The 25,870-nt window shown below is 37.4% G+C and overlaps 1 protein-coding gene across 2 annotated transcripts in view; it reads right to left on the reverse strand.

Moving 5' to 3' along the window:
• The window catches only part of smid (nuclear valosin-containing protein-like smid), a 65,180-nt gene that overhangs the window by 12,443 nt on the left and 26,867 nt on the right, over nt 1-25,870 (reverse strand). Inside the window, exons 3-10 of one of the 2 annotated variants that reach the window (XM_083135792.1) lie at nt 24,056-24,159; nt 20,757-20,830; nt 20,220-20,388; nt 16,637-16,777; nt 12,592-12,726; nt 7,430-7,649; nt 5,800-6,082; nt 624-1,122 (exon numbers count right to left, since the gene is read on the reverse strand). In XM_083135792.1, the coding sequence (XP_082991918.1) occupies nt 624-1,122; nt 5,800-6,082; nt 7,430-7,649; nt 12,592-12,726; nt 16,637-16,777; nt 20,220-20,388; nt 20,757-20,830; nt 24,056-24,159 (1,625 nt within the window). Of the gene's footprint in view, nt 1-623; nt 1,123-5,799; nt 6,083-7,429; nt 7,650-12,591; nt 12,727-16,632; nt 16,778-20,219; nt 20,389-20,756; nt 20,831-24,055; nt 24,160-25,870 lie in introns of both variants that reach the window. The other variant, XM_083135791.1, reaches the window with a different exon arrangement.

The raw sequence follows: 25,870 nt of genomic DNA on the forward strand, positions 1-25,870 counted from the left end.
GAGGGCTCAATATTATTGACGCGGAGAGCAAATTATGCACGTTGGGGCAGCTGCTTTCAGCAATCAACACATCCTTTCTTGGAAACTACAGATGATAATTCATTTCCATCTTTTTTGTTAATTTATATTAAATTTGACATACTGGAATGGCAAAACAATTCTAATATCAATGGTTACGACAATGTATCTGCTAAAAATAAACAACAGTTAGATAGTGTACAATGATGAAAATTGACTGGAGCAATCATAAGAACATTTAAAAATTGCTGGGATAACAACAACACAAACCTGTAAAGTCGAATTACTTTCGGAACATCTCCAGCGAACTGCGCGAATCTGTCTAACGAGCCTAGTGGGCGTGTAGAACCAGAGCAACGGGCTCAGCGATAGGTTCTGGGTTGAGATGACGTCAGCGGCTCGCTTGGTTAATTGGCTGCTTTGAGAGTTGTGACTCGTTCCGATGCTTCAAATGCATAACAGCCGAAGATGTTACGGAAATAATCTTCCTCTACATGACCTAACCTACACTAGACCACATAACAAATTGAAGTTTAGTCATACCATGACGTTAAGTAGAAATACACTATCCTTGATGTTTAGGTTAAGTCCAACTGAAAACTTACCAGAACTGCCAACTTCAACTCCTCCCTCACACTGGTCAATGCTCCAATGTCGTCCCAAGTTACATCTGGCACTGTAGCAAAACCCTCCCGTTTCGCTGACGGCTGCACGTTCTTCAGAGCTGCCCTAAAATCATCCATGTTCACAGACAGACCTTCCAGCTGCTCACAGGAAAGGGGGGCTTGTTCCCGCAACCACAGGATGAGGTCCTTTACACTGAGAGAATTTGCACTCTTGCTTGTATCAGTATCTTTTTGCACTATCTTTTCTTCGCTTCCTTCAGCAGCAACACCATTTGGCACTTTGTTCTCACTTTGTCCTGCATCCTTTTCACCTACCACATCACATTCCATTTTCTCGGTGTCCTGATTCTCACATATTTCTAGATCAGGAGAATGTACCTCTCCATTTTCAACAGAGCATATTTCAATCTCACGGTTTGTATCACTGGATTTAGGTGCCTCCTTTTGTTCCTTATGGCATTTCAGATCACCAAATACCCTGTACAACAAATCAATAAATTAATAAGTGTTATCACTCATGTAAAAAAAAATCACTGATATTGCAAGTATTGTGGATAAGATGATTCAAGAAATAAATACCAGTTGTTTTAATGTGTTTTTAGCAATTAAATGTTCAATTCTTGGAAACAGTTTAGCTGAAATTAATAAATTAATAGGTTTATGATACTTACATTGTGTGAAGATGCCACTGGGAATAATGGAGTGGTTCAGTATAAGGAATGGACTAAAACAGGGAAGTGCTCTTCTCCCCACTGCTCTTCATAATTACAATGGATGCAATTAACGAAGAGGTGGAGAAGAAGATAGGAGAGGAAGAGATGAAGGCCCTGTTGTTCGCTGATGACTTAGTAATATAGAGAAACAGGGAAGAAGTAGTACAGACAGAGCTTGATAGTTTGAATGAGAAGAGCAGGAATGAAATGCAGTGCGGAAAAGAGTAAGGTGCTAATAACAACAAGAAACAGAGCCAGAAATGAACCAAGAATCAAGATGGACAAGGAAGAGTTGAGGGTAGTGGAGAGTTTCAAATATCAAGTAAACATAATTGAGATAAGTGGTAGAATACATGAGGAGGTAAACAGAAGATGACAAATGGGTGGTAGACTATATCAAAGCATTTGAAGATTAAGATGGAACAGGGATGTACCTATGAAATGCAAGAAGGTAATATACAACACATACTATGTGCCAATATTTATGTACGGAGCAGAGACATGGACAATGACAGAGAGAGACAAAAGAAAGATGCAAGCAGTGGAGATGAAATTTTTAAGGAGTATATTGGGGAAGACTAGAAGGGATAAAATAAGGAATGAGAAGATCTGACAAACAGTGTGTATGGTGAAGCTTCAGGACAGGATAGCTGATCTATCCTGAGAGATGAGATGAGATGGTTCGGACACATGAAGAAGTTGGATGCAGCTTGACTTCTATGCCGACCCAGCCAGAGGCAGGAAACAGCAAAGGATGATGATGATGATGACTTACATTGAGATAATGCAATCAACTGATTATGATATTCACATGAAAATATTAAGTTTCCCACAACTAAATATAAAATGCAGTCAACATGCATTCTTCTCTGTAGCATCTACGATATTAATTACACGTAAGCGAGTCACTAAATTTTTCTGTGAAACTTATTTGTAGAGGTTCTATTAATATCAGTGGCCCCTGCCACCTTCCACTTGTTGCTTCACTGAAAGTTATTCAATAATGTGATAATTTCATCAAATATTGTAAAATAGCCAGTTAATTATAATTATCATTAACTTCGTAGAAATGTGTTAGTGTGGCACTTTCTCCAGGAAAAAGGAAGGAAACTTTTGATGCTGCCATGAAATTTAACTCAAAATCGTTGTTCTTGGGGCTTTAGTTGTGAATAAAATAAACTGATAGAGAATTGCACAGATGCGTGTAAAACACAGGAAACACAGAGTTTTACCCAGATAAGTGAGGTAACAAGTAGAAAATAAAGTCCTAACATCACATTTGTCCTTTTCACATGTTTTTCTCATCTAGGTGAAAGGCTCAAAAGAAATAAGAGTGAGATCCCCATCTGTTCACCTTACACAATATAAATAAACAAGATATGCTTATAAAAGGAATATTAAATCATGAAGAGTTATCTGTTGGCTACTTTCAAAAACATAATTATGTAAGAAATGTCAAAGGTTCAATGGTAATGTAAATAATTTTCCACGATGTAACCAGGTGTTTCATTCTATTTCATGCACAGCATGCTGATCACATCACCCCCACTCACGACCGGATCAAGAAAGTGTGGGGCGTTACCCCCACACCCCCTATACACCTTCATGGCATGGTGCTATGCACAGGGGAGCATGTTAACCAAAACTTATAGCTGTATGACTTTTCTTCAAGGTACTTGCATGATCAGGGACAATATGCGAGTAGTATGTTCAACAGCACTATAAATATGCATCGTATACTCATACTATGGAAATAATGCAAAAACTCCCCCTATAACACACACAGACACACACACCTTGGAGATGTGATGGCTACCATAATCCAGCCTCCATTACTTTCTGGATAACCCCCCACCCACCAAGGTATCCACCGATAACTGGCTGGGTGAGTCCCAGAGCACTAAAGTAGGGACATTAATCTTGGTGTCCAATATTTGTTTATCCTCATCTTTGCAATTAGCCTAAAGAGAAACACAAGCATCATAAAATATGAAAATACTATTCATAATATACAACACCAATAGTTTCATTCACCTTTAAAAGTTGTAAAGAATGGCACACGTTTCATTTTAAAAAGGTTAGTAAAACCAAAGTTATCCATTTGTAAGTTAAATTTATTATATTTTGTTCTCAGTTGAATATTTCCTAGCGCGTGCCATTCTTTCTCTAATCGTTTTTGAAATATGTTGTTTAATTGGCAAAAAATATTTGTCTAGTGAGAAAATGACGAGCTGCAGTTAGCACTGTCGGCAACGATATAAAAAATCACTGTGCCAGATAATGCACGTTTCAATATGTTACAGTTCAAATATATAAATAATTTTTATCACCCTTTCTATTATTTAAAAATGATATTAGCTGATACCACTGAGGCAGTGAAGGGATGTAATGGATTCCTGGCTCAGTGCGAGTGTCAGAGCTTGGTAAGGTGATCAGGAGAAAAGAGGTGCTTCACATACAGAAAATTCAGATTACGCATCTCCCGGTGTAGGCAGTCGAAACAGTGCTTTATTTCCTTTTGTATGTGAACTTATATATGCACATGCATCATTATAATAAATTATAGTTTAAATATATTTCGGTGCTTTCATTTAAAAATAGAAATATCAGTTGGACTACCGAAATTGCAGAAAAAAAAAAAGAGGAGGGAAGAATTTCAACCTGATCCCTCAGATGCTACAAATCATACCTCTACTGAGCTGCTAAGTTAAGTCACACCAGTTTTTCCCATGTTGTCTGTGACCAGATCGACATGCAAGACCGTAGCAACACCCTGTACAATCTATCCCAGTAACTGAAGGTACCCTGCCTTGGTATGGTGTCTGACTACCAGGTGGAAGACTTGGGTTCGACTCCTAACATAAGAGTTCCGTTTATAGCAGAGCCACATATTACGGTGAATAAAATTTCACGATTTGGTTCAGAAACTGTTCACATTTTGAGATCAAAGGTGGTATATAAAATGGCATTTCAGTGCCAAAATGGTGAATAAAACCATAAATTTGATTTTATAAACTACACTTACTACACAAACATTTCCCTTCTAATAGAACATTTATGTAGTCATCAGAGTAATAAGTTAATTCCTGTGCAAAGGAGTCCATTTTTGCATCTCAAATATTTACAGCAGAATTAACCAATTTTCCATGATTTGCATAACTCACATGATAATTCAGTCCTCAGAAAGTGTCGTGATGGTAAATACAGGGTGATTCAAAAGTCTTTTGACATTTTAATCAAAAAGCATTTTATTGACAAAATTGATGGTACTGCTGAAAAGTACTCTAGAATAGAAAACAAACTCAGTACATTGGAATGTGGTGGCCCTGTAAGTCTAGGCATAGCACCCACCTCTCTTGTGTAGACTGGAACACATGCTCCAAAATAACTGGCGTGATCTCCTCTGTTGCTGTGGCTATTTGCTGTGTCAGTTGCTCTATGGTGTTGATATTTACTTGGTACAGACAATGAAGTTAGTAATAAGGTGTGTTTTATATAGCGTATATTGATACACTTGCAGGTTTAATTGTATCTTTTGCAAATATGCTGCATAACAAAACAAACTGTTGGAGTAATAAGTGAGGTGAGTGCACACACTAGACTTAATGAAACCCTGACAAAAAAAGGGCTATGGGAGTCAGGTCTGGAGGAGAGATGCCCAAAGTCTTAGTGAGCCACAGCTGATCCACCTATGGGGGAAGATGTCAGCAAGGTAGTCCCAACGATTCTGACAAAATGGGGTTGTGAACCATCTTGGAAAGCAACAGAGACTTTTGAATAACCCTGTAAAATTTTGTATTTATTTCACATTTTACAGTTCATTTCGCATCATTTGAAACACCTCTTTCAAAATCATGAAAAATGAACATTACAGTGTGGAAATTTATATTTCCGTCAAAAATTAAATATGCATGCCTCTGATAATAGGGCTAAGCAGATACCAATTTGAACTGATACTGACGATTCCCACCAACAGCGATGCTTGTAAATTGTAACAATTAAAGTTGTTGAAAATATTGATTAATATCAGTGGGTGAGTATTCCAATCCAATTATAAGCATCAATTCATCAGTTTTGCTTTTTAAAAAATAAAATACCTGATATGGAACCACAAAACAGTTTTTTTTTAAACATAATATCGGTGCAGAATAAATGGAAACATCAAATTTTGCATAACTTCCAGGATAATGAGACTCTGCAAAAGTGTCATGTAGGCCTGCTGCAAAGACCAAAATGCTGGAAAAGTATCAGCCGATATTGGTAACTAAAATCTAAGATACATTTACAATGGCTCTTCGCAAATTTATACCTTACACTGGCAATTTGCTACAAGTAACAATTTCACAAGATAAATTTTAATTAATTTACTAAGTAGTCCAGAAAATGAACTAATAAAATAACCACTCAAACACTAAGGAATTCAATGCAGGGAAACCTCTTACCTGTTAACAGCTGATAAGGCTGCTTCCCTTGTCAGGGACATTAAGTCAGCTCCAACATATCCGGGACTATGAGATGCTAAAAACTGAAAGTCGATATCCTCGGAAAGTTTCAGGTTTCTACATAGCACTTCCAGTATCTTGGCACGAGCCTTCACATCAGGAATTCCAAGACACACTTCATGGTCAAATCTTCCTGCTCTGCGAAGGGCAGGTTCAAGTGAATCTGGTCGATTTGTTGCACCAATGACCAATACGTGGTCTCCACCCTGCTGCTTACTTAATTCTGGAAGTAGAATATATGAGCACTACATTCGTGTGCATAAACTCAATAAATAATAGGACAATTAATTAGGGATGGACTGATATGAAAATTTAACATGCACCAATCAAGAACTGATATAAAATTTACAGATAACTAATAGTTTACAGATTCAATATAAAAATTGCAAATATTACTTGAAGAACGTGAACATTAATTAGCCTTATAAACAAAATGTTCACAAAAATGACGAACAAAAAGAAGGAACTAAATTACAGGCTATTTATAGATGCATCATATCAGTTAAATTATCAACAATAATTTTACTGCTAAACGTATGTGCTTATATTGATCAATACTGCTAAGAGTATTAATTAATCCATCCCATTCCTATGATTAGTATATATAAGGTTAAGATTACAAGTATCTAGTGAGGAAGACCAAACGTTAATTCCCCTTTCCCTCTCCTGTTACTATGAATATGTTCTATGTTGTGGGAAGATGTATACCCATGGCACCCTCCTTCTGTCTAGTCTGTGAAGTTAAGTTACTCGATAACTCAGAAACAGCCTTTCTCTGTTATTGGTCTCTTAATCCTAAGATATATGATTGTGGTTTTCCCCTGGTGCAGAGAAGACGAAGGTCATTAAGCTATGTGAAGGAGAAAAATTTGAGCCACATGTTTATGGTGAATAAAAGATCAAAATTTCGGTTTAAAAACTGGGCACATTTTGGGATCAAAAACAGTATATAAACTGGGATTTCAGTGTTAATAAAATGGTGAATAAAGCCCTAAATTTGATTTTAAAATTACCCTTATTACACATAATAAACATTTCCCTTCTAGTAGCACATATAAGTAGTTATCACATTATTAATCTTATTCCTGTGTAAAGGGGTTACATTTTTGCTTCTCAAACATTTACAGGAATATTAATCAATTTTCTGTAATTTGCATAACTCACAGGAAACTTGAGATTTCAGAAAGTGCCTCACTGGTAAATAAACCATAAAATTGTGTGTTTACGAGTTTATTTCTCATTTGAGCTGATTCCGCATCATTTTGTGACAAAACATGGCAGGAAAATAAATGCACCTCACACCTTTCAGAAAAACGAACAGTGAACATTACAGTATGATATTTCACATTTCACGTTTCCGTCAAAAACGAAATATGAATGCCTCTAAGAATAACAGATCAAAGTAGAACCAAAACAGATTGTAGAATGATATCTGCTGGATTGTAATTTGGGTAGGTGACACTAAACTGTAGTCTTGTTTAAATTCAGCTGGTAGGGGTGTATTGGTGCCATTTGGCAGTGCTGGTGCTCTGCTGGATCGCTCTACTCACTAAGCAAATAACATACTTACCATCCAGACAAGAGAGCAACTGAGCCACAATTCGCCGTTCCATCTCCCTCTGAGCAGTCTGCCTGTTGGGAGTAATGGCGTCAACTTCATCCAGGAACAGGATGCAAGGGGCACTGGCACATGCTTGATCGAACAGATCACGGATTCTCTCCTCAGATTCCCCTGAAATCCCTGCAACCAACTCAGGTCCTGCAACTTTCAGAAGGGGCACTTGGAGTTCCTATTATGACAAATAATAGTTATGTCGACAAATTACATAATTCATGGGTTATATAGAGTGGAATCTCGATTTTAAGTTTATCCAAAAACTTAAAATGTGGGAAGATGTAAAATACAGAATTTTATATTATAACACAATTAAGCTTTGTTTTCATGATATGAAAAACTTAATATACTGATTAAGGCAGAAATTTATTTGTTTTAAAAGATCGACGACACTTTGAGTAGAGGCACAGAATACTGACCGTAGCGTCTCTATGGTCAGTGTTGCTAGAAACAGTTGAAAGGAAACACGAAATACTTTAGCCAGTGTTTACTGTAAGGTGGGTGGGTAGTTTCGGGGAGGAGAGGAAAGAGTTACTGGTTGGCTAGGTTGAGTCCGGGGGGTATAGTGGCGTGCATGCCTGCTATATAGGCCCTTTCCCATCGCCTGCGGAAAGATGTGTCAGAGCGGGGGGGGGTAAAAGGTGGATGATGGCAACACGGAAGCAGTTATTGAAGGTGGTGTTATGGCTGTTGGTGTGGATGGCAACTGTGAAATCGGAGTTTTGGGTGGAGGAACGGTGATTATTTATCCTTAGATTCAAGGGGGTGGAGGTTTCGCCTAGGTAGAAGTTGCCGCAGATTTGACAGATGAGGGTGTAAATTAGGTTGAATGAGTGGCAGGTGCCCTTAGGGTGAAGGGTGAACTCACCTGCCGCTGTAGGGATCAGGAGGGTGGGGGAGGTGATGAGTATGGGGCAGGTCTTGCATCTGGGTTTGTTGCACCTGTGGGCTGGGGGAAGGGGTGCAGAAGGGGTGGGGGTGTTTCGGACCAAGATGTTTTGGAGGTTGGGGGGGGGGGCGACGGAAGACGACCCTAGGTTTATCCCGAAAGATGTCTCTGGTCTCGGGATCACTGTGCAGGATGGGGAGGAGGGAGTGGAGGGTATGTCTGATTTTCGTAATGTGAGGGTGGTATTGGGTGATCAGAGTTGGAGGGTTGGTTTTGGGTTGTTTGGTGCGGTTGTGGGAGTTGGCTCTAGTGATTTGTTTGTTGATGAGGGTGGAGGGGTAGCCACGGTTGGTTAGGGCTTGGTGCAGGCGTAGGTTGTAGTTTTGGCGGGATGAGGGGGATGAGTTGAGGTGCTGGCCTCTGAGGGCAAGGGAAAATGGGATGGCTTTTTTGGTGTGGTAGGGGTGTGAGCTGGAGTAGTGGAGATACTGGAGGTGGTTGGTTGGTTTGATATGTATGGATGTTTCCAAGTGGTCTCCCGCAATGTGGATGTCCACATCGAGGTCTTTGGAGTGGAACCAGGTGAATTTGAGGGTGGTGAACTCATTTAGTCGGTTTAGGAATGTTGTGAGGGAGGGTTCGCCATGTGTCCACCGCCTGCAGATACGTGGCACAGCTATGGGTACCCGCATGGCCCCCTCTTATGCCAACCTGTTCATGGGCAGGCTGGAACAGGAATTCCTTGACTCCCAGCAACTGAAACCACTCCTCTGGCTAAGATTCATTGATGACATTTTTCTCCACTGGACACATGGCGAACCCTCCCTCACAACATTCCTAAACCGACTAAATGAGTTCACCACCCTCAAATTCACCTGGTTCCACTCCAAAGACCAAGTGACCTTCCTCGATGTGGACATCCACATTGCGGGAGACCACTTGGAAACATCCATACATATCAAACCAACCAACCACCTCCAGTATCTCCACTACTCCAGCTCACACCCCTACCACACCAAAAAAGCCATCCCATTTTCCCTTGCCCTCAGAGGCCAGCACCTCAACTCATCCCCCTCATCCCGCCAAAACTACAACCTACGCCTGCACCAAGCCCTAACCAACCGTGGCTACCCCTCCACCCTCATCAACAAACAAATCACTAGAGCCAACTCCCACAACCGCACCAAACAACCCAAAACCAACCCTCCAACTCTGATCACCCAATACCACCCTCACATTACGAAAATCAGACATACCCTCCACTCCCTCCTCCCCATCCTGCACAGTGATCCCGAGACCAGAGACATCTTTCGGGATAAACCTAGGGTCGTCTTCCGTCGCCCCCCCCCCCAACCTCCAAAACATCTTGGTCCGAAACACCCCCACCCCTTCTGCACCCCTTCCCCAGCCCACAGGTGCAACAAACCCAGATGCAAGACCTGCCCCATACTCATCACCTCCCCCACCCTCCTGATCCCTACAGCGGCAGGTGAGTTCACCCTTCACCCTAAGGGCACCTGCCACTCATTCAACCTAATTTACACCCTCATCTGTCAAATCTGCGGCAACTTCTACCTAGGCGAAACCTCCACCCCCTTGAATCTAAGGATAAATAATCACCGTTCCTCCACCCAAAACTCCGATTTCACAGTTGCCATCCACACCAACAGCCATAACACCACCTTCAATAACTGCTTCCGTGTTGCCATCATCCACCTTTTACCCCCCCGCTCTGACACATCTTTCCGCAGGCGATGGGAAAGGGCCTATATAGCAAGCATGCATGCCACTATACCCCCCGGACTCAACCTAGCCAACCAGTAACTCTTTCCTCTCCTCCCCGAAACTACCCACCCACCTTACAGTAAACACTGGCTAAAGTATTTCGTGTTTCCTTTCAACTGTTTCTGGCAACACTGACCGTAGAGACGCTACGGTCAGTATTCTGTGCCTCTACTCAAAGTGTCGTCGATCTTTTATCTACCTTCTTGAAAATGCGACTCAGATCGCGAAATATTGAATTATTTCTATTTGTATGGTAAGTGTTTACTGTCTCCTTCATTATTTGTATTTATCGGCCCTTCTGGCACCATTTCTGACCCTATTCCTGTATGTATATGTATATATATATATAATGGATAAAAGCAAGGAGGGCCAAAAGGGCTAAGTAAAAATCAAATAAGGTAAAAGGAAACACTCACCGGACAGTAGGAAAATTCAAAATTTTCGCTAATTTATAGCATCATCGGTGTGAGAAGAAACAGAAGACGGAACCGGAAGTTGGGGTCCTGCAGAGTTGCCAGGTCCCCATTGAAGAAGAAGCGGTGCGTAGAACGAAAAAAACACTGTTTCGTCACCAGGCTCGTCGTAAACTGTGAGTGTGTAGGATGAGTTGGGAGGGAGGATGGGAGGGTGGGTGAGGGTTGGGCATTACTGGGTGGCCTTGTTCAGGCCAGGTGGAGTGGTTGCACTCATGGCCGATATTTAGGCCCTCTCCCATCTTTTGCGAACAGAGGTGTTAGCTGGTTGGGGTAGGAGGTGGATGATCGCTACCCGGAAGCAGTCGTTGAAACTGATGTTGTGGTGGTTGGTGTGGACGGCGACAGTGAAGTCCAGGTTTTTGTTCTACGCACCGCTTCTTCTTCAATGGGGACCTGGCAACTCTGCAGGACCCCAACTTCCGGTTCCGTCTTCTGTTTCTTCTCACACCGATGATGCTATAAATTAGCGAAAATTTTGAATTTTCCTACTGTCCGGTGAGTGTTTCCTTTTACTATATATATATATATATATATATATATATATTCCTGTTTTGTACCTTGTTTCATTTGTACTTGGTACAGTTTCTGAAGAATACCTTCCTAGAAGGTTGAAACGTTGCATTTAGTTTATGTTTTAAAATAAAATAAATTTCTGTCTAATTCAGCATATTACGTTTTTCAGAATTTTATAACATTTTGCTCTATTTGGATCATGAAGATTGAATGTATAATGCAGAAAAATATCTGAAAATATTAAATTGAGGGATCAAATGTATGTGTTAACATGCACATTTTGAAGCTCCCACGTGTCTTTGTGGCAATCTCTCCCTAATGGTTTCAATTTCTTTTATAAGCTTCAATAAAGAAAATATTTGCATTTTTGTTATGTTACATTGATTTTCTGCTACTTAAGGGTACTTGAGTGATGATTAGATGAAGGGACACTCACAAATAACACCTCTCTGGTCCAACCATGGCAGACTGGAAACACTGGTTGAATTGGATTGATTGAATTTTTGCTGTAAGTCCACTTTATGCACAGAAAGGCAAATCGGGACTGGGACCACTATGCCCAGTGGGGAGACCTAGAAACGCTGGAAATCTCTTGGAACTTCAGTGGTCACATGGAAAGTAGACTACTTAACAGGCTCAGTCAGCATGCTACTTCAATTACAAGAGTGAAAAACTAAGTTATTACTAAATAAAATATGATATATCATTAATTCTGGAATGATACCCCAATAAAAGCTACTTTAGCATGAAAAAATGAAATCAACTGTTACATATAACCACGTTACCCCATGTTAACCAAATATAATTCCAATCATTATTATGAAAAATATGTGCGACACTTATGTAGAAGCATGCAAGAATCTGATAGGTAACAAATTAGTACTTTTACATAAAAATATTAGAAATAGAGTTCATGCTATGAGATGAATATTTTTTAAGTTAATGTTTGAATAGGTGGCAAATGATCACAAAATGTCATCCAGAAATGTGGTATCTGATAGAATGAAAGCAGATTTGTTACATGCCATATCCTTGCACGCCATTCAAATAATTGTTGTTTGATGTGGTTTATATTACTTCACTTTTCTGCCACTTTTGGCTAATTGCAAAAATGAGGATGAGTAATGTTATGATGAAATTAATGAAGGGACACTCAAAAAGAACACCCATGCCCTGGCTGGGATTTGTACCCTGGACCTTTGGCTTGTAGTGCCCTGTGTTAACCAATCTGCCATGGAGGCCGGCATTCATTCACACAATTGTAGCAAACCGATATATCAAGAAAAGCAAACAAAACTATGTAGAATACAACTCCAGATAATGAGCAATATTCTGTATACTTTCATTCTGTAATCTGACTACATTCATGACTGAACAGTCTGGTGATGACTACACAACTTTTTGGCAGAAATTAAGAAATGGACTCTCCACATAATAGCAGCAAAATTACTTACTCCTGCGATTGCATGCGCCAGCAGCGTTTTGCCGCAGCCTGGAGGTCCATGAAGGAGAACCCCTCGAGGGGGAGACACTCCCAACTGACGATAGATTTCCGGATGTCGGACGTGCATCAGCAGCCTACACACTTGCTGAAATAAAAACAGAAAATTTAAATCACACCGGAATAGGCTCCTGAGAAAAGGACTAAGAGTTAGAGCAGTACTCAGGAAGTCACAAAAATATTGCAAAGACAAACAGTTGCATTTTCCTGCTGCTTGTTGATAAACATTGTTGTGTTAAAATTAGGTCTGAGCCGACACCAATACATTGGCTTACAATATAGTAGTATCGTATAGCAGGGATGCTACGATTTTTTGATTATGAAATTCCCTGACATTTCCAGGTTTTCCAGTTCAAAAATTAAATTTTTCCAGACATGTTTATCATCATGACTTTTGCTTTTGAACCTTGTGTTTTTCAATTAAATATATAATCTGTTAACCTTTAAACCGCTGTTGTCACATATATGTGTCATGCAAAGTAAGGCTCTTGTCACCGTTGTCACATATGTGACAAGACAAGTTAGGTACAATTCCCATGCCATTTGCACCTTGATACTTTTATATTGTGGTGGAAACACTAACCGGTTTTCTGGGAAAAGCTTTCGTCAAAGTTGGAGCACTTTTTCCCCCTTTCAACATGCCCAGGTCACGTGTTCGAGTCCTTGTTAACCTTGTTTTTCGAGCTGTGCATGCAGACTTCAACATATTGGCTCATATTACATTCTATGTTCCAGCTAGGAACATGAAAGAACTTTCATTTCATTACGAAAGGTCCATACTATGAAATAACATGGGTACCTGGGGGAAACCCTGGGGGGTAAAGGCGGTCAGGGGCGTGATGCTGATCACATCACCCCCACTCACGACCGGATCAAGAAAGTGTGGGGCGTTACCCCCACACCCCCTATACGCCTTCATGGCGTGGTGCTATGCACAGGGGAACACTTTACCTTTTTTTTACCTTTACCATACTATGAAAAGAAAGCTAAAGTTTGCGTTCTTTTCCCATAGGAGTGGGGAAAGATGGGGCAAAGTCCAGATTTTTATTATTTTTTCATGGAAATTTGGGGGGCACGGCCCACCCCAGGATGTCTTTTTTCACTTTGGCATTCTGAATTGTACACAGTTGCATGCCCTGGTGTCTTAGCTTGAAAACAAAACTTACCCGAAGCAGATTGGTCCAATAGTCTACAAGTTATAACGTTTTTCCGAAATAAGTGTACAAATTTAACATTCGCGCGGAAAAGCCTCGGCGAAACAGGGGTTACTTCCGTAAACCCGCCCGGCGGTTTCAAGGTTAATTATTATGAATATTCACTTTCACAACTTTTTTAAGCAAATTTCATTCAACACACACAAGAATACGTGAAAATTCAGAGTAAAATGTAAAATTACAATCGGCATCAAATGTATTGGGTGCTACAATGACGTGCATCTAGCCTTCAGGCTAAGGTAACAGAGGTACATTATTTCACCATAACAGATCTCGAGAATATAAAAACAACATAAAAAGTTCATAAACACAATTGTTCATTTTCTGGCAGATTTATAGTGTTGTAGAAAATGCTGCTTTCTTGCTTACATTTATAAGTACACAGCATCTGGAGAAATTTTTGTTGCATATAGGAATTCTATAGGAAATGCCAACAAGACTAAGATCTATAAAATAATAGACAATAACCTCATCTTCACCAACCTTTCCGATAATTATCATCATATTGTCAATGTACTTTAGTTATCAATCAGATATATGGACGGCAAGTTTTACTTTGATATTCTTTCTATCTAGTATTATAAAAGTGAAAATTTATTACAGAAATTCGAAGGAACCATAATTTTGCACAAGACAGAATCATAAGAACGAAAGAAATAAGTTTCTAAACTGAATCATTTTTGGGAGTGGAATCACAAGAACCAGAAGTGGAAGTGAACTGCTTGTTCATTTTGCAACTTTTCTCTTGCAAACTCCAAAATGCACGTAAATTCCAGACGATCTGCAAAATTCCCTGACATTTCCCAGTTTTCAAGGTTTTCCAGATGCGTAGCAACCCTGTATAGGTTACTATTTAATCAATGATTCTGGTCAATACTTTTGCAGTCTAAATATCCTGGAAATTATGTAAAATGCATAATTTTCATTATTTCAACACAATTGTGGGGAGAAATGGATTTTGTGATTCATCAATTTTCTCATGTGAAATTATGGATCTTTTAAAGCAAAAGTCAGGTACATTGATTACTATGATATAGTTGCAATAGAAAACTCTAAAAATATAATTTATAAATATTGTAAACTACTTTGAATTGTTACAATTTTCAAGTATTGGTATCAGTGGGAATCAGCATCAGCTCAAAATGATGGAAATGTAAATACATATAGCAACAGATGAAAAAAACAGTTTTTAAGAGAAATGTTAGAAGAGGATGTCTGTTGTATTTTGTAATACTTTCCAAAAATGTCCTGCTTTTAAAATTATTCCTTGCTGTAAGGCTTGGCTGGACATTTGGCTAATGCCAGTGAAGCCATTTTTGGAATTTCCTCCTCTTGTGAAAAATACACTATCATATTCAAACATTTGAAAAATCATATCTGCTTACAACTCCTTCTAGAACATTCACGTACATCTTCCTATGCTTTGCTTTTGCTGTTGTCTAGATATTCACAATAGCCACGAAGATTGACCCAAATGATCTTGCTGGATTTTATTTGGTTTACTTTACTTCGTTTTTCTACTACTTTACCTGAATGATATAGAAGAAAATTTTGAAAATTGCTTGGCTGCTGTAAAAAACCATCTCCTCTAAGTGATACTGCAAGCATGAGATTGTAATGCAGTTTAGAAGGGAGTTTCAAAAGAGATACATTGATGTGACTCACCCTTACTCGGATTAGAGATGAATTTGATTGATTGGTTGATTGATTTGGTGTTTTCAGTCCACTTTATGCACTGTAAGGCTAATTGGGACTGGACCTATAGTTTAAAGTTGGATCCAAACTACTATGTGCCTCCACTGGGTATCAAACCCGGGACTCCTTGATTACAAAGCGACAATGCTACCACTACACCATTGGGGAGGCAGAGATGAATTTGAAGATGTCAAGGTGCAGTATTCCAAAATATCCAAAGAAAAATCTGAAACCAGCTCCTGAACACCACTTGAATCAAGCAAGCCATATATCCGAGAGGAGTTTGAGAATAAGAAGGAATTTTATTTCCAGCAGGACTGAGAACCTTGCCCTGATGCAAGGACTTATCTTGAAAATCTGCTGACTACATTGATAAGACTGACTGACTGGATTTGGTGAAGAGGTGGCACGAAGACTCCCTGTGGTCACCAGATCAAACATTTTTTATGAAGCCATATTAAAGATGAAATTTATGATACAAATCCACAAAACATAATTAATCTGAAAGCACCCAAATAAGGGATTTTAATCATTACCTTTGTAATTTTATTGATCCACATTATCACAATACCTGGACCAGAATGGCCATTGGTGTGACCAATAACTTAAAAAAATCTTCATGTTTCTTCTAATTTAGACCATAAAATTGTGATGTATCTTATATACATGTCTGTAATTATTTAAAGTGTGTGTACATTTTTGGGTGACACCCTGTATAATACATACAGTGGAAAATTGATTTTTAGTTTTTCAAGGGACCAAGATGAAAAAACTTAAAACGTAGGAAAATGTGAAACCCAAGAACATAATATCAGGGTTCCACTTCATGCACACATGTGTAACTCATACTAGGTTAAAATTATCAAGCACATGCATGCTGGAACAAGGTGCATTAATAGAAATCTGGAAAAATATGTGCCAATGTTTAATATTAATCTGCAAAGGCACAACTTCTTTACAAACTGATCAGACAAAACTAATCAAATGGCAGCTTTCACCTGCAACTGTTACACTTCAAGTTCTAGAGATGACAAAAAAATATTTAGTCCTTTAAACATTTGTATGTTACAAGCAGCCATTAATACCTACCTCCAAGCACTTTTCATTTCCTCCAACATCGGCAAAAGTTTCTGTTGGGAAGCGGAAGGGGACTTCTTTCTTCCTTTTGGGATTACCAAGATCACTGCTAGCCTTTCTCTTCTTTGACTGGCGAGACACTTTGGCTGTGCCCTGAAGGGTCAATATACATAAGCCATTTAACACAACATTGATTGTCATTGCAATTAGCCAAAAGTGGCAGAAAAGAGACGATAAATAACAAAAATTAAATCAAACAACATAATTGTATCAATACATTCAACTGTGACCATTTGAACCAAATGAAAACAAAAGACTTATGTAAAACTATTGGGCAACAATGTCATCACAGTATTTTGTAGTCTACACAAATTGATGGAACATCAATTAATTCATCAAAATAATGAAAATATAAAGTCTGTCATAATGCTCTCCTGCATATTGCATTTAATGTATTACAGTGTAACTTTGATTTTATGTTTTCCAGAAGACCAAGACAAGAAAACTTAAAATGAAGGAATATGTAAAAACCAGGAACTTAAAATCGGATTTCCACTGTGCAAGTTTTTAGAATATTACGGGATTCTAAAAAGTTACAGTATTTCGGAGAATAATTACTAACAAACTGGACTTGTAATGACTGAAATTTAATTCTTTCTCAAGAACTATAAAAAGAATGAAACTTAACAATTAAAGTATGCAGTAACAATCAATTAAACATTTGCCTTCTAAACTTCCAGTTAATAATGGATGTTCAAAAACTGTCTCACTTTTGCAATGCAATAATTTGTGACATGTCATCTACATTAAAAAATATCAAATATTTATTTGACACATGTTCATACTAATTTGCACTAATTACAGGCTATTTATACATATACTTGATCTTATTGGTAATTTTACCACAGCACCGGTATGCCTATATTGGCCGATACCAAGGGAGTATCAATTTGTTCCATCCTTAATTTACAGCATAACTTTCTTTTGAGTGGAAATATGAAAGCAATGGCTCCAGGTGCAAGGAACACATATTATTAGATTTTACAAAACATAATAATAACCTTGCAAGCATGTGTGGTCTCAAATGAGAGTTTTCAACCAACATTGAGACAGTTCATACACACTATAGCAAACAGGATTTAATATTTTCTGACTTTTTCAAGTTTTCCAGGTCAGTGTGATCCCAGCCTGGTTAAAACTGAAACAAAATGTCTTCACTATATCCATACTACAGGGTGGTGCAAGTCAGTTTACCCAAAAAAGCACATTGATAATAGTATTACAATAGTGTATGTGCTTCTTGGGCTAAGTAATATTTTTTTAGGTATACGGTTGGAAACATTGTTGTGTGACACTGGCAACAGTGCATTTGTTATTCTTTTGTCCACAGTTGAGTCTCTCTGTGGTCGTTTGTTGTTTGTAAGCAAGTTCTGATCTGTGACATGTTGAAAACTGCAATGGCACATAAGTATACAAAAGAACAGCATGTGTTCATGCTTCAATTGTGGTGGAAACATGATAAAGATACAACCGAAGTGCTGGCAGGTTTTCGTGCCAAGTTACCTGATGTGCCTTCACCAACATGGGATTAAGTGTGGAAACAACAAAAAAATTTAAAACACTGGAAGTGTTGCAAATGCACCAAGGTCTGGACGACCTGCAAGTGTTTGTACTGAAGAAAACAGACAATTGGTCATCCAAGCACTTGTTAACAGTCCCCACTTATTCAGATCACTGTTTTGTATTGCAGCAAGATGGAGCTCCTCCATATTATGGACGTGATGTTAGATTTTTTTAGATGACACATTTGAAGAGTGGATAGGACGCTGTGGTACCAATGATTGGCCTGTACGTTCTTGTGATTTGAAGCCATGCAATTTTGCTTTGTGGGTAATTGTTAAGGATATGGTATATTCATCATCACCGGCAGATTTGGATGCAATGAAAGACTCAATTATCAATGCGTTTCATGTCATCAACGATGATACAAGTTTACTGCATCCTACTTGCAAATTCTGTTGTTGATTGTTGCACACAATGTATTGCAAATAATGGAGGACACTTGGAACCAAACCACTGAAACTGGAATTTCATGTATCTACTTGTATTTTGTATGTATACTTGAATTTTGTGTATAAACTTGAATTTGTGTATGGGTAAACTGACTTTTGCACCATACTTTATTGAAGTGATATTGTAATTATTTCTTGCCTGAACACTTAAAAGTCCATACTCAAGTTATAAAGGGAGTAAGGTGAGAGTTTGTGTCCACGAAAAGAAAAAAAACTGATTATATTATTTTCCTATTCTTCATACCATCAAATCACATCAGATCTTTCTTAGAAATCAGGTGAATTGCGGGAGTAGCTTCAGGAGTGGGATTAAATCAGATGGTAACTGTCTGCTAAGAAAATATGACTAAGTTGATCAGTTTCCTTGTTAAAATCAACATAAAACACACAAACAGCACAATAAAAACACTTTAAAAGATTTTCCGAGCTTTCGATTTCATCTCTATCACACACAGCAAGTAGTGCCAGTGGAACTTCATCCGCGTCCACTTTGTCGTCACTCAACCAGATGGAATTGGAAGATCGAAAAAACTTTTAAAGTGTTTTTTTTAAGCTGTTTTTGTGTTTTACGTTGATTTTAACAAGTATGTTGCCAGCATGTGACGTGAGAAGTTTCCAACTGCTGTTAATTGAAAAAAAAAAGTCATGCTTCTCAAGGGACACATCAGCAGTGAAACCTTTGAATTAGTGATTAGCGTGTGTTCCCAAAATTTGTTCTACATCCATTTTATACACGTGGGATACTTGGGACAGGATTTAAAGCTGAAAAAAAACTGAGACAAAGAAAAATGGAAGATGTTGAAAAACTCAATACCAGTTTGGGAATAACTGAACTATGCAGTAATTACTTTGATTAACACAAATGTTGAGAGCAGTGGTAGTCCGGTCAGTACGGCATCTGACTGCAACGTGGGAGACCCACATTTGATTCAAGGTGTAGGTGGAGATCAGGTGGGAATTTTCCATGCAATGCCTCCGCAAAAGCAGCTATGGGTTTGACCCAGCCTCCAATAAATGGGTACCTGGGGAACACAGGGGTAAAGGCAGCCAGAGAATATTGTTGATCAAATCACTTCCGCATCCCCCTAATGCTTTTGTATGTTGTTAACTCAAACATTATTTAGTGATGAAGGAATTGGGAGCATAAAAATCGAAATCTCCATTTGTTAAAATATCATTCTGAAGCTCGCCGGTTGAACACTCATTCACCGCAACTTCTACAGGACGCAAAGCCAAGTAATAAGAAATTTCCACTCGGTTCTGCACAGTCAGCAAGGCAACCAGCAGAGTGCACCTTCACTGTAACTTTCCACCAGAACCAAGGGATACTCCAGCTGTTCGTTCACCTGGAGGTGCAAAGTCCACCACATCAGGATGAAATTCAGGGTGGAGATGGTCCAGCGAGATCCAAATTGAAATCTTCACTTCATTTAACTGAGCTATGTCCCAGCGTGACTAGATCCCATACCTAACCCGACGTCATGCTACATTAGATAGTGCACTGATGCAATTATGAAACATACCTCTTTATTGTCGCCTGCTTCTCCCTCTTTTGATATTTTGCTTTCTTTCTTGCTTTTAGGTGGTTCAGCAACTTCACCATCAGCCTCTTTGACCTCCACTTCCTCTTCACTGCAAATGTCTATTAGTTCTTGGTCACTTTCTGGAGATTTCTCACTCTGATTCTTGCTTCTGGAAAGCGTAGGGCAATACATTTAAGAAGCATGTAGAAGTCCCAAGAAATGAAGCTAACAAATATACAGCAATTTTTGTAGAATTAAATATTTGCATAATAACCCCCTCTAGCTGGGGTAACATTGACATGAATGACTAATGCACTGCTTGCAGGAAACTGCTTTAGGATACCCTCTATGGATAACTGCACCTACTTTTCAAAGAAGCCGTATAATGACAATGACAAAAATAATTGTAACGATCCACATTTAAGCTTCCACTACTACAGTTTTCAAGCTTGATTTAGTATATAACTCCATATATTATACAGGAAATTATTTTTAACTATGATTTTCTCACTTAATAGAAATAAATAAATACAATACCTTCCTCCACTGTCTTTGGAGTTTGATTGCTTCTGCTTATACATGCCTGTTAACCGTTCGTTGAGCACATTTCTCTGAAATGAAAATAAACGAACACATAAAATGTTACAAGAAGGATAATTATTGTCAAGATGTAATTTCAGTAACACAAATTGACACTATGAATGGAAATTGTACAATAAATATCTGATAAGGATCATTCTCAAAAATAGGGGTAGTAACCTTCTCATAAAAAATGTCTTAAATATGTTTACACATTTTTTTTTACTTGGAGTTAATTTAGTCATTAGTTGCAAGATATACCTGCTTAATTTATTCCAGAAATAATTTTTCCTCTTTTCAGAATTTTACACAGAAAATGTAGATTTTTCACTACGTGGACTTTCCGCAATCAAAATTTATGGATGTAGATTATTTTATTAATTTTCCATTAGACAAATTAAGTTTTAATATATTGCAATTAACTAATTAATCACCTCAGAATCTCCTGACCAACAAGAAATAATTTTATGAAAATCTTAGTTGAGTAAAATATTAAAACATTACGTCCCAAGGGGAGCTAGAGTGGACACTAGTAAAAAGTTCATATAGAAACTTACAGTGCAACAGTGTTCACTCCACATCCGGAAATTGGATGGAATGGAAGCCATTGTGATTTCAAGGGACACTTGAAGGGGTTTGTATGAGAGTTTTGGGATTAAGTTCTGATATCCAAACTTTGTTGAGATCATGAGAAATTTTGCAAATCATTAATTTCAATGATTCAACATTATGTGCAGAACACATCTGAAAATTTGATTGCCTAAGTTGTATTTCCATGGAGTAATACAATAAAAGAAAACATTTTGTCCCCTCATTGGACCAAGATGCTAACGGAGGGGACAATTTCATGTTTTTATCATTTGTTGAGTCCTAATAAATAAAACTATTGTAATTTTAGACCCAGTTATCCTTTAAAAGTGAGTTCTTTAATGTAACCTGCAAAATCTGTGGTAGTTTAAAATATTTCAATAACGTGTCTGAAACTGACCACTATTAAATTTTCTTAATTTTGAGTAAGAAACTGAAATAAATTGAAGAGTGAGGGTAAAGAACAGGTAAGGCAATTTTCTGTCCTAAGCGAGATAGAGGTGCCATATTCTGCCATGTGGATGCTATACTGGACTGTACAACATGTCCTCTTCAGGTTTTATTTTAAAATTCACACTTTATGAAGATGAACAATTATTCCTGTAAGAAACGAATGTAAACCATTTGAATGCCAACAATTGAAAGTCAAGTGGAGGTTGATGTTGATGGTTGAAATGAATATCTTTGTTTCTCAGTTTGCATCCAGTGTGGCTACTGTAATGTAGTGTTGGTTCCTTTTCATTTATTGCGTGTATGGTATTAGTGTTGTGTGGCGAAATACATAGTGCAAGAGTCTGCATATTTAAGTGTAGTTTCATTATTAACGAATAATTTTAAATCATACAGGTGTGTATATTTTACAAGTTGCAAGTGTTGTTAATACAGAGCATGCAATTAGTGGAAATGAAGAACCATGATAACAAAACAATAATAATTATAATGTCCACAGGGTCCAAAACAAAGGATAGTCTAGGGGCCCAAATTTAATAAATCCCATCCTGAAGAAACTTAAAAAATATGGTAACACTATTGTTAAGTCTGGTTTCCATGTTAAAATCACTACAGGTGCTGACCAAGGCATTTTTATTATAAACTATAAACACTAAACCTTTAAGTTCCTATCCTATATCAGGGTCTTCTTCAGACAGAAAATTAGTTCATTTAGTGTACGTGGTGCTTGGTCAGCACTGTAGTGCTTTCTTTAAAAAATAGATTTGTTTGGTGAAGTCATCAAAGACCAGATAATGAAATGTTTCCAAAAAGAAGGTTTCTTTGAATTGTTGTTTTAATCCCACATCATGCACAGAAAGGCTAATCGGGACAGGATCTACAGTTTAAAGTAGTATCCGAACAACTATGTGCCACCGCCAGGTATCGAACCAAGGATCCCTTGATTACAAGGTGATGACGTTAACACTATGCCATCAGGGAGGCCCATCTAAAAAGAAGGTTCCACTAAGAAGGAAATAGCTATGCTGTAAGTATTAACAGGAAATACTGTTATAAAAGATGCATACCATGAGAAACTTAGATCTTTCACTTGAAATATTTTTTTTATGATCAAAAGGAAAAGGTTATGTACAGAAAAGGTTTGCTTGCTTAAAAGGGAAAAACAGAAAAATCCATTCTATGAAGTGGACAAGCCAAATTTACAATTTTTAATTTTCTAATGAACTAGAAGAAAATGATCTTGGCCAAGATTAGCATTTGATGAGGTTCTTCAAGGACAGAATATATCATTATTTTACAAATCCAACTATTTTATTTTTTTGTGAAATGATCATCTCATTTCTAACCCCATTTTTGAGAATGACCCATAAACCTGAGTGATCAGAAGTTTCAGCTATAAAGTTTATGCTTTGAAAACAACAAGCCTTTTTAAACCTACTCTTTCGTAACATTGTAAATTCAGTTCTTCTTTCAAATGCCAATCAACATAACTTCAAAACCAAAAGAAAAGAAAAATGTAATGTGTTTTGAGAGTAGTCTCAGCTCATAATCACATCACTGCAATCAGTAGGAATAATTCCTATAGACTAGTTATGTTATCCTATCTGACATATACCTACAATATAAAATTGAACAATCTCAAATAATTTAATGAAGAAAATTGAACTTGAGATTTTTATCATTGGAAAGATAGAAAAGTTAAGCAATGTATATATATTGCTTTAAAAGCATTTCTTTTTTACATGTCGTTATTTCTGGGATTACAGCTACTTCTTCCCCTTGCTGTTAAATTGGTACAAAAGATTATGAGCACTAAGTGTAACACTTTGCATTAACAAATGATAACACTGAGCCAAATAATATTTACATTTGGCATATTTTAATTACAAGAATATATAACATGAAAAACTTTTTTAAAAAATCATAAAAAATAAATTGTTTATCTTCCTTCAAAAGGATAGTAAAATATGTCCCACGTGGACACTTGGTTCACAAAATAAATTTTCTATATTTAAACCAGACTTAAATGATTGTGAGGTGCACTTGCCCCCATGGGTCCAAGCATGGGGTGCAAACTCCGAGATTCGGACCAAAACTGCTTACAGTCATAGTTTTCTGTTACTTGAAAAACATGCACTATTCATGAAATTGAAATATATATATATTAGTAATGTAGGACAATTATTAGAAAAGTCTATAGTATTAAACTAAAGGTTAACCTCTTGCTGTTCTGGAACCACTTCTTCTAGATCTTCTTCACTATCTTCTGAGGAATCTGAAGATGGATTTAACAAGCCATGATTCTGGAGTATTACAGTGAATGCTGGAAGAATGTATGCACAAACATTTAATGCATTGTCAAGACAATAAAAACATATTATGTACCATCTAACATTTCATGGATATGACTAATAAATTACATCCAATTAAGACTATGTATCAATTGCAATCTCGATATTTTTTTTGTGTGCTTATTTTACCTTCTTCAACCTCTCTCTCTATGTTAAATGCAATAACAGTAATGGAGAATGATGAAATAAATCACTGTGTGATCAAACATACATTTTATATGCAGGATTCGAAACTTATCATTTTGTAGCATGCTATGTTACCTGCTCCATATGGAGTGTGCAAGCAATTACTGCTACATGTGTTATATTAGTATTACATCTTGTCTATCATCCAACCGTGGAACATCTTACAGAACAAACTGTAAACAGATTCATAATTATGAGTTATATACTTGTTAAACTTCACCTATTATTTTCTTCCCTGTATATGTTATTTTGTGTGAAAAAAGTACAACAAAAATACACAAATATAAAAATTTCTTCCAGTAATCTTCTAAAAGTAAGTGCTACTTAGGAGAATATTGATGTAGTTAATTTTACACTTTTTTTTGTCAATTTTTATGAACCATCATTCTCAGGTTCACATCACCAGCTTACTTCCAAAACCCAGCAATTCCACAATTGGTAAAATTTGAGATATTTGTATGAAGAAAAGCAACAGCATGATCTATAAATTCTAGAACCAGATTTTTATTCAAAATTATTAACATTTCAAGAAACAACCAACATACATTTCACAATTTTCTTTCCTGAAAAAACACCTAATTCCAACTGACGGATTTCTTCTGCACTTTTCAAAGCATATTTTAGTCACCTGAAATCCATTTGATTGAAGCCTCTATGTGTAGCAGGTGATGTGTTAGTTGTCAGAAGGTGCACTATTTTTGCTTGCTTTTGCTCAACTTATTAAATATTCTATTCACTGCACTTAAAAGACACTGTCTTTGCTTGAAGTTTCTGTTGCACGCATTTACATTTTATTTCAATTTGTGCATAATTTAAGGAGAGAACCTTTGGTGGTTTTGGCTTACGATTTTGTGATTAAGAATTAACCAATATGACATTTTTAGTGTTTTGAGTACTTTAACTGGACAGCTTAAGATGAATCAAGAAATAGAATCATGGGACTTTGACTTCCTGTGTGATAATTTTACATATAATATTTCTCTGAATCCAAATTTTTATCTCTATATCATCTGAAGGTAAGTTTGTTCATTTAATCTGAGAATAAATTATTATTAGTTTTCAGCCAATTATATTAATGATGTCAGCTTTATGGTTCTGGTCACTAATTGAACAAATATATACAGAATATTTTATTCAATGCTTTCTATTGGTACACAGAAATAAGGATCTTATAGACTGATTCCTTTACAGTGTCATGGTCATTCTCTACCAACATATATAATGAATAAAGTTGCCTGAAATATATAAATCCATGGTTATATTTGCAAGTTGGGACAAAAGTGCTGCTGTTATCAGCCCATTGTAGCACAATTTCTATAATTTACACTACTTACTGGCAGACAGGTCAGGTAATTGTAAAAATCAAGAGGCAATACACAATGTAAGATTGTTTTCCAACAAAGGCAATTTCGTCCTGTCTGCACTAAAAGTAATGCTTTCTGTTTGGTCAGGAGGAGGTTGGGAGGAGGGGGGGGGGGCAAGTTCTACAGACCTTTT

This window comes from Lepisma saccharinum, chromosome 14 (genome assembly GCF_977018435.1).
Source record: "Lepisma saccharinum chromosome 14, izLepSacc3.1, whole genome shotgun sequence".
Taxonomy (NCBI): Eukaryota; Metazoa; Arthropoda; class Insecta; order Zygentoma; family Lepismatidae; genus Lepisma; species Lepisma saccharinum.